Source organism: Pygocentrus nattereri, chromosome 10 (assembly GCF_015220715.1).
Source record: "Pygocentrus nattereri isolate fPygNat1 chromosome 10, fPygNat1.pri, whole genome shotgun sequence".
NCBI classification, from domain to species: domain Eukaryota; kingdom Metazoa; phylum Chordata; class Actinopteri; order Characiformes; family Serrasalmidae; genus Pygocentrus; species Pygocentrus nattereri.
Genome location: NC_051220.1, coordinates 39,890,016 through 39,900,218, shown reverse-complemented (window position 1 = coordinate 39,900,218; position 10,203 = coordinate 39,890,016). Strand labels below are relative to the sequence as shown.

At 38.4% G+C, this 10,203-nt stretch overlaps 1 protein-coding gene across 1 annotated transcript in view; it reads left to right on the top strand.

The window, feature by feature from the left end:
* The window catches only part of gabrr2a (gamma-aminobutyric acid type A receptor subunit rho2a), a 43,178-nt gene that overhangs the window by 933 nt on the left and 32,042 nt on the right, over positions 1-10,203 (top strand). Inside the window, exon 2 of the mRNA XM_017711268.2 lies at positions 4,598-4,704. Coding sequence (XP_017566757.2) covers positions 4,598-4,704 — 107 coding nt within the window. The remainder of the gene's footprint in view (positions 1-4,597; positions 4,705-10,203) is intronic.

Genomic DNA, 10,203 nt, shown 5'->3' with positions numbered 1-10,203 from the left:
TGAGAAAAACATGATTGAGCTCATGATGATGATGATGATGGTGATGATGATGATGATGATGATGATGATGTTAATGATGAAAATGATGGTGAAGGAGGTGCTGAGGTTTGTTGTAGCAAAGCCGCAAAAGTCAGAGAAGATGGTAAGATGATTGTGGTGATAATGAAGATGAAGATGACCATGATGATGACGATGATGATAATGGTGATAGTGATGATGATGATGATGATGATGACGATGATGATATTGGTGATAGTGATGACGATGATGACGATGATGATAATGGTGATAGTGATGATGATGATGATGATGATAATAGTGATAGGGATGACAATGATAATAATGGTGATAGTGATGATGATGATGATAATGGTGATAGTGACGATGATGATGATGACGATGATGATATTGGTGATAGTGATGTCGATGATGATGATGGTGATAGTGATGACGATGATGACGATAATGGTGATAGTGACGATGATGATGAGGATGATAATGGTGATAGAGATGACAATGACAATGATGATGATAATGGTAATAGTGATGATGATGATGATGATGATGACGATGATGATAATGGTGCTAGTGACGACGATGATGACGATAATGGTGATAGTGATGATGATAATGGTACTGGTGATAGTGATGACAATGACGACGATAATGATAATGGTGATAGTGATGATGATGATGATGATAATGATAATAGTGATAGTGATGATGATGATGATAATGGTGATAGTGATGACAATGATGATGATGATAATGGTGATAGTGATGATGATGATGATAATGATAATGGTGATAGTGATAATGATGATGATAATGGTGATAGTGATGACAATGATAATGGTGATAGTGATGATGATGATGATGATGATAATGATAATGGTGATAGTGATAATGATGATGTTGATAATGGTGATAGTGATGACGATGACGATAATGATAATGGTGATGATGATGATGATGATGATGATGATGATGATAATGATAATGTTGATAGTGATTATGATGATGATGATAATGGTGATAGTGATGATGATGATGATGATGATAATGTGTTCAGGTTTATTATAACAAAGGCAAGAGAGCAATTGTGATGATGTTGGGGTGGTGAAGGTGTTCAAGATGATTATGGTGGTGAGGAAGATGTGGATGCAAGTGATGACAGTGAGGTTGGATGAAGATGATGCTGATGTTGGTTGATGGTTGATGGTGAAGGTGTTTAAGATGATTCTGTTGATGACAGTGACGATGATGATGATGATGATGATGATGATAGTATGAAGGTTGTTTGTGACAGAGCCACTAAATGATGATGTTGATGAAGTTGGTATTGATACCATTGAAGCCATAGAGCAACCGCTTTTTGTTGCCTGAAGAACCAAATTTGAAGAACCTTTTAAAGATTTAAAGAACCTGCACATAATATAAGGTCCTACACTTCCAGCAAAAAGGGTTCTGTTTGGTACCAAATAAGGGTTCTTTGGCATGAAGCAACAGTGAAAACCTTTTTGGTGTGATATAGAACCCTTTTCAAAAGGTTCTATATATAACCATATACAGCATGTTCTCCATCAATCTAAAGAACCCTTTCATGATGCAAAGAATCCTATAATCATGCAAAGGGTTCTTCAAGTGTTCGTGGTGCTATATGGAGTCATTTTCTTTACTAAAGAACCATCTTTTTTAAGACAGTAGAACTAGTGCAGTAAATGGTTCTTTGAAATTTTAAAAGGTTCTTCATACAGGTTGCATCACACACCGAACGCTTTGTTTTATAAGCATTTTCTCTGTTTAAGACAGTGATGATGTTGATGATGATGATGATGAAGGTGGAGAGGTTTGTTTTAATGTCGAGAATAGTTGAGGTGTTGAGGTTTATTGTATTAAAGGCGTGAGATGATTACAGTGATGATGACGAGGATGAAGGTGACGTAGATGCCACTGCAAGCTGCTGTGGATGATGAAGAAGACTGGATGCTGTTAGTATAGTTGGTGATAATTCTTCACTCTTGAAATTAAAGGTGTAAATAAGGGTTCTTCATGTACCACCATGGAAGAATTACTTTTGGTTCCCTAAAGAACCTTTCAACTATTTCTACCAATGAGATCTGTGAGCATGAAGAACCTTTTTAAAGTTTAAAGAACCTCTTTGAACCTCCCACAGGTTCTTCATATGCACAACTCTTTTCCAAGCATAGTCCTTTAGTGGTTTGTCCCATGGCATTTCTCAAAGAACCCTTTGTGGCATCCTTTGTTTAGGGTAGATTCCTATTTAAGTTTGTCGTGGAACTGTACATCCAAATCTAGAACATTTTCATTTAATATCTTTTACTATAATGGTATAAATGACCTCACAGTGACCAGCGGTGTCACCCCTCCCCCACGGCACCTTTATTTGGCCTGTTCTCTTTTCATATGGCTTCTCTTTTCCTTTAATGAGGGCAAGCGCTGGGGCACAGCGAGCATGACCCAGACGGCTGACGCAGCTTTCTATTCTCCCCACGTCAGTCCCACGCGCTCATACTGTCCACACCGTGCTCCTGCCACGTGTCCCTGGCACGTTTTGTCCATCTGTCAGGAGGCTGCAGTCACTCACTGCTGAGCTGACACAACATGTGGCTGCCTCCTAATGGGAGGCAAAAACCATTCAATTAAAGCGCAGCATCACGGCGAATAATCTCCTCGGTGCTTCAGCGCAAAGCGAAGAATAAAGAGCTGGACCTTACATTAGAAACCGGCACTGCTCTGCTGAGAACGTGTGCTGCTACTGTCTGTCTGAAATGCTCTCAGCTTCAAACAAATGACAAATGTTAGGGTCAAGTGTCAGTAGGTGAGGCAGAGGGGCAGGTGAGATCATGAGTACCTCTATGGCTTTCACATACAGTCATGTGCAAAAGTTTGGGTGCCCCTGGTTAGATTGGTGTTTGCTCTGTTTAGGCTGAGCTTAGCGTGTTGGACAAAAAAAACATCAAATTAAAATGTGCCATAACTTTCGCACAATCCAATAAACAAACAGTAATCATGGATTAAAATGTGTCCTCTGTAGAGTATGTAACATATAATGTATCACATTGTAATGTATTGTATTGTAACATATTATATAATAATCGATTTACATTGTATCATATCGCATTGTACGATAATGTATCGATTTATATTGTGACATATCATATTGTACGATATTGTATCGATTTATATTGTGATGTATCGTACTGTATGATAATATAACGATTCATATTGTGATGTATCATATTGTACGGTAATGCATCAATTTATATTGTGATGTATCATATTGTACGGTAATGTATCGATTTATATTGTGACATATCATATTGTACGGTAATGTATCGATTTATATTGTGACATATCATATTGTTCGGTAATGTATCGATTTATATTGTGACATATCATATTGTACGGTAATGCATCAATTTATATTGTGACGTATCATATTGTTCGGTAATGTATCGATTTATATTGTGACATATCATATTGTTCGGTAATGTATCGATTTATATTGTGACATATCATATTGTACGGTAATGTATCAATTTATATTGTGACATATCATATTGTTCGGTAATGTATCGATTTATATTGTGACATATCATATTGTACGGTAATGCATCAATTTATATTGTGACGTATCATATTGTTCGGTAATGTATCGATTTATATTGTGACATATCATATTGTTCGGTAATGTATCGATTTATATTGTGACATATCATATTGTACGGTAATGTATCGATTTATATTGTGACATATCATATTGTACGGTAATGTATCGATTTATATTGTGACATATCATATTATACAATATACGATACTGTGGCGTGTAATATTGTGACGTATTGTATTGTAAGGTAATGTAGGTGATTTTATCTTGTGTCATATTTTATTGTAATACTTTTAATGTAAGTCAATAGAACCAGAATTTTTTCTGTAATTTTAGGTCATTTCTTTTAGTCCGTTCATCATGAAAATTACTTACAATGTAAAGGGTAACGTGTTTTCAGATTAAGTTTTTTTCCAACAACAATATATGTCATATTGAAATTGCTATCAATTCAATATCAAATGTGGTTCTTCTGAGGCCAGTTTCCCAGATTAAGCCTAAGTCTAGACTAAAAAAGAATTTCCAGTGGTGATTCATAAATACCACTGCAATTTAGCTCAAGCCTGGGCCTAATCTACATTCAGGGAACCCGAGGTGTACGATAAACTGTGTTAAGCACATTCAGAGCCACTGAATCAATCAAATGAAGCACCCGCATACATAATGCATAAGTACAGTAATGACCAGGCCTAATTGCAGTGTGTGGTCTGTTAATGAGCTCTGCTATAGTACAAAATACAGGAGTGAGCTGCAGCCTCAACAAATTATTGATATACATTCTCTGTTGAACACGAACTGCTGGTTGGACTTTCATGTGCTGTGGAGCTGCTGTGGTTGGCACTGAGGGTTTCATTTCAGAGAGCAGGCTGTATCCTGTTCCCTGGAACGAGTTGAAATGATTTGGTTCAGACTTTTTTTCAGCTTTCTGCGTCACTGTTTGACTTAAACCGTTTTGTTGTGTCGCAGCACGCTGACAAAGAAGCCGCCAGATGTGACTAAGTCGAGGAAGCTGAAGACGGACCATCTACTGAAGGTGGACGATCATGACTTCACCATGAGGCCAGCTTTCGGAGGTGAGGTCATTATGTACATTTCTGCCTGAAATGCTCTCAGCTGTAAAGGTATATATAAATACAAACTGAATAAAGTCAAGCATATGCGAATTCAAATAATAAGCCAACAGACGTAAAACACAGGTTGTATTAATTTGTAATAATTATCAATTTTATTAGAAGTTCGATGAACTCTTTTTTGATGAATTTGAAGTATGTATGAGTATATATCTGCACTATTACTAGGACTCAAGCGTAAGCAGATATGTGGATCCATCGTGTTAAGGCCTTTGTACAAACAGGTTGAATATATTTTGATTTGCATCCCTTTGATAATCTTGTGTTCAGACAACTCTCAGGTGAATTTGATCTATTCAGAACATACCAAATACAAAATAAGAAATTCTGAAATTCATGTAAAAATAATTTGCTGAAAATACAATCTGTAATAAATAGCTGTGTATTAATTTAGAGAAGAATACAAAATAGAAACACTCACTGGTGGTCTTAGAATTGTGGAGCCCACTGTATAAGTAACATATACTATGTATACGTATGAATTCTGTAATTATTGTAACACGACATACATCAAACAATAAACAACATCCCAAACAACAAAGACCAGCCAAGACAAGGGGCAAACGCAGGGCTTAAATACAACAGGGACGACGATGGACAGGTGGAAACACTCAGGGGCGGAGTCACGAAACAAGGGGCCAGACTAGATGGAAAAACAAAAAGCACATGGACTAGACCGAAACATAACACGAACACATGGACAGGACTGGGAGGGGCCAATCGTGACAATTTTCCTTCAAGTTGTGGAGGAGGCAACTGACAAGTGCTTTGCCTGGTCAAATGACATGTTTTGCTGATTTTCTAAATGAAAATAAGTTAACACCCCCTCTAAAGAGAACAAACATCTGCACATTTTAAAGCACAGTTACTGCTTATATGCTACATTTAACATAACATATATAAAATGCTGTCTGTTCTAAAGTTATGACAGATTTAATATTTTATGTTTTTTTTATATGTTAAATTCAGCAAATTATGAAAAATTGTGCACTGAAATTTGAAGAAAAAGGCCAAATTGAAATGTGTTCACTGTTACCTGTTTGCATACAACTATGTAGTATACATGGATTAAGCCTAGTCTTTGACTAAACTGCAATGCAATTCACCATAGTGTGTGTGTGTGTGTGTATATATATATATATATATATATATATATATATATATATATATATATATATATACAGAGAGAGTACAGATATATATACAGAGAGAGTAGAGAGAGTAGAGAGAGAGTACAGAGAGAGAGAGAGTAGAGTACAGAGAGAGTAGAGATAGAGTAGAGAGAGAGAGTAGAGAGAGTATAGAGAGAGTACAGAGAGAGAGAGAGAGTAGAGTACAGAGAGAGTAGAGATAGAGTAGAGAGAGAGAGTAGAGAGAGTATAGAGAGAGTACAGAGAGAGAGAGAGAGTAGAGTACAGAGAGAGTAGAGATAGAGTAGAGAGAGAGAGAGTAGAGAGAGTGTAGAGAGAGAGTAGAGAGAGAGAGAGAGTAGAGAGAGAGTAGAGAGAGAGAGAGTAGAGAGAGAGAGAGTAGAGAGAGAGAGTAGAGAGAGAGAGTATAGAGAGTGTAGAGAGAGTACAGAGAGAGAGAGAGTAGAGTACAGAGAGAGTAGAGATAGAGTAGAGAGAGAGAGAGTAGAGAGAGTGTAGAGAGAGAGTAGAGAGAGAGAGAGAGTAGAGAGAGAGTAGAGAGAGAGAGAGTAGAGAGAGAGAGAGTAGAGAGAGTGTAGAGAGAGAGAGTAGAGAGAGAGAGTAGAGAGAGTGTAGAGAGAGAGTAGAGAGAGAGTAGAGAGAGAGAGAGTAGAGAGAGAGTAGAGAGAGTAGAGAGAGAGTGTAGAGAGAGAGTAGAGAGAGAGAGAGAGAGTAGAGAGAGAGTAGAGAGTAGAGAGAGTAGAGAGAGAGTAGAGAGATTAGAGAGTAGAGAGAGAGAGAGAGAGTAGAGAGAGAGTAGAGAGTAGAGAGAGTAGAGAGAGAGTAGAGAGTAGAGAGAGAGTAGAGAGTAGAGAGTAGAGAGAGAGTAGAGAGAGAGTAGAGAGTAGAGAGAGAGTAGAGAGTAGAGAGAGTAGAGAGAGAGTAGAGAGAGAGTAGAGAGAGTAGAGAGTAGAGAGAGTAGAGAGAGAGTAGAGAGTAGAGAGAGAGTAGAGAGAGTAGAGAGAGAGTAGAGAGTAGAGAGAGAGTAGAGAGAGAGAGTTAGAGAGAGTAGAGAGAGAGTAGAGAGTAGAGAGAGAGTAGAGAGAGAGTTAGAGAGAGTAGAGAGAGAGTAGAGAGTAGAGAGAGAGTAGAGAGAGAGTAGAGAGAGTAGAGAGAGTAGAGAGAGAGTAGAGAGTAGAGAGAGAGTAGAGAGAGTAGAGAGTAGAGAGAGTAGAGAGAGAGTAGAGAGAGTAGAGAGAGAGTAGAGAGAGAGAGTTAGAGAGAGTAGACAGAGAGTAGAGAGTAGAGAGAGAGTAGAGAGAGTAGAGAGTAGAGAGAGAGTAGAGAGAGTAGAGAGAGTGTAGAGAGTAGAGAGAGAGTAGAGAGTAGAGAGAGAGTAGAGAGAGAGTAGAGAGAGTAGAGAGAGTAGAGAGAGAGTAGAGAGTAGAGAGAGAGTAGAGAGAGTAGAGAGTAGAGAGAGTAGAGAGAGAGTAGAGAGTAGAGAGAGAGTAGAGAGAGAGAGTTAGAGAGAGTAGAGAGAGAGTAGAGAGTAGAGAGAGAGTAGAGAGAGTAGAGAGAGAGTAGAGAGTAGAGAGAGTAGAGAGAGTAGAGAGAGAGTAGAGAGTAGAGAGAGAGTAGAGAGAGAGAGTTAGAGAGAGTAGAGAGAGAGTAGAGAGTAGAGAGAGAGTAGAGAGAGAGTAGAGAGAGAGTTAGAGAGAGTAGAGAGTAGAGAGAGTAGAGAGTAGAGAGAGAGTAGAGAGAGAGTTAGAGAGAGTAGAGAGAGAGTAGAGAGAGAGAGTTAGAGAGAGTAGAGAGAGAGTAGAGAGAGAGTAGAGAGTAGAGAGAGAGTAGAGAGAGAGTAGAGAGAGTAGAGAGAGAGTAGAGAGAGAGTTAGAGAGAGTAGAGAGAGAGTAGAGAGTAGAGAGAGAGTAGAGAGAGAGTTAGAGAGAGTAGAGAGAGAGTTAGAGAGAGTAGAGAGAGAGTAGAGAGATATTCTGAGAGATCAACAAATAAAATAAGCAAATGTCAGCATTTCAGAAATGACATAAAATCCATAAACGATGTGCACTATCATACCTTTAATAACGTTCATGGCTTTAAGCCTATTTTTGGACCGCGCTGTAAAATCCGACAGACTCCCTCTAGAGGATAAACAAACACTTGCAATAATCACGTTTGTCTTCTTTAAGGTTACTTCCGCTTCAGTGGAACCGCTGAGATTACCCATGATGCTTTTGAGGATTAAAGCTTCTTGCTGGCGCGTGTCTATGTTGAACTGAATTTAAGCCGTGTGTAACATGTGGCCCGTCCGGTACATCACACATCATGTAATCATGGTCTTAAAGCAAGTATGGAGGGTTTTTTTTCACAATTCAGTGAAAAAATCATTCAGATCTCAATATATACACAAAAATCAGCTCTAAATCTGTGAGGGTCACTCCTGAGTGAGTCAGGCTGTTTGTTCCTGATGAATATTATCCATTCTACTGTAAACCGAATGAAGAAATGCCACATAACTGAAAACAAGTACGCTAAACGAGTACACTACGGTTTCAATAATGTACTATATAATATAATGTAATAATTTAATAATGAATATATAAAATGACTGTAAATGCTCGTCCTGTGCATCACAGAGTGATGAATGGAGCTCTAGATGATTCATAATCACTGAGAAAGATGTAGAACATTAAAGTGAACAAATCTCATCACAGACAACGTGACAAAAACTGTGTAAATCATCGCTGACCAAAGGAAAACAGTACGTTTACAGGACAGGGCAAAAACCCTCTTACCTTTCAATGTAAGTCAATGTAAAAAGATTTTATTCCAAGTGATTTTACAGCATTTCTATTTGTCCGTTCATCGTAAAATTTTAAGACAACTTAAAGGACAGCTGGCGTGTTAAAATGATGTAGAGAAACAAAAATTGGACAAAAATGCAGATGCATGTTTTTCTTTGGGCAGCGGCGAAATAGACACTTGCAGTATGTTGTTTACTATTATTTGAAACTCATCAATGTTCACTTCTTCAAGAAGCTCTCACTAACGGAAACAGGCAAGAAGAGAATGTGTACTAGAACACCGACATCTGAGATGTGGACGTAGGTTTTATGGACGGATGAGTCTAAGTTTATTGGGATTATGTTGATCTTGAGGCACTAAATCAGAAACCAACTTCCAAGACTGAACTTCAGAGGTGTGGCTGCAGATTTCTTTGGGAAACTGAAACTGAGTCTCCTGAAAATATGAACGCTGTAAATAACCCGAAGGTCATGCACATTAAATAGTGGAAAAATATTACATTTATTTCTTAATAGCTTTTGTGTTCTGTTAAAATGTTTGCAGCTTTCAGCTGAAAAAAAATGAATAACTTGTACTCGAAAGCCAATTTGACTGGAAATTTGATAAACAAAGGGTGGACTGACTTGCATAGTACTGGGTAACTTAATTAATATCCAGAAATATCATATTTCAATAGCAATCAGATCTCAAATCAGATAAATTGCCATAGAAATGAATGTGAATGGATAATTACAGTAGAATAATTATCCATTCTACTCACCTTTTGTTCACCGATGTCTTGAATTATTGACTAAAACATCTAAAAATGAAATGGCAAGTGATTCCAAACGAAAATGTAATTCTGGATTTCAACGTTTTGGCTGTAACGAGCTGAACTCTCAGCGGCTACCGCAATAATAACCTAGTGCGTGCGCCGCTCTTCCACTGTAATGCGAGTGAGTGTGATGGGAAGTGTTGACACAGCCTGTCCTTCAGTTTAAGATTGGAAGTCCGTTCTGCTGCTGCAGAATGTTTCTAAGAACTGGCGGTTCTCCTTCTGTTAAACTGCGTTTTAATCACAGTTCTGAGTATTATAAGCAGGCAGTCTGCTAGGATTGGCATGTTAAATGTACAGAGTGCACGGAGGAAATCAGCTCACGCGGCTTTTGCTTCATCTTTACACAGATGGCTCGTCTCGCCAAGACGAGAATTTTAATGCAGCGACTCCTCCAGTCGTGCAGCAGCAGCAGCATCAGGACCACAATGGCATTAAAGGGCTGGAATGAGAATGTGCTTAAGGCCTGACTTAAAAGTTAGAGGGTCCGGCGTTGATAAGCGTCTTCTGCTAATTCAGAAAGCTCCTCATTGTTGCTTTTTTTAAATGATGCCTTCTCACTCCGACACTACACAGCGCGGAGAAAAAAAACAGTCTTTTCTGATGTTGTTTTTTTGCTCAGAATGGTGTAACTAATGAAAGTCACTTGTTTGGATCCCCCTTGTTTTGCAGTGTGACAGGGGGTTCCGTGGG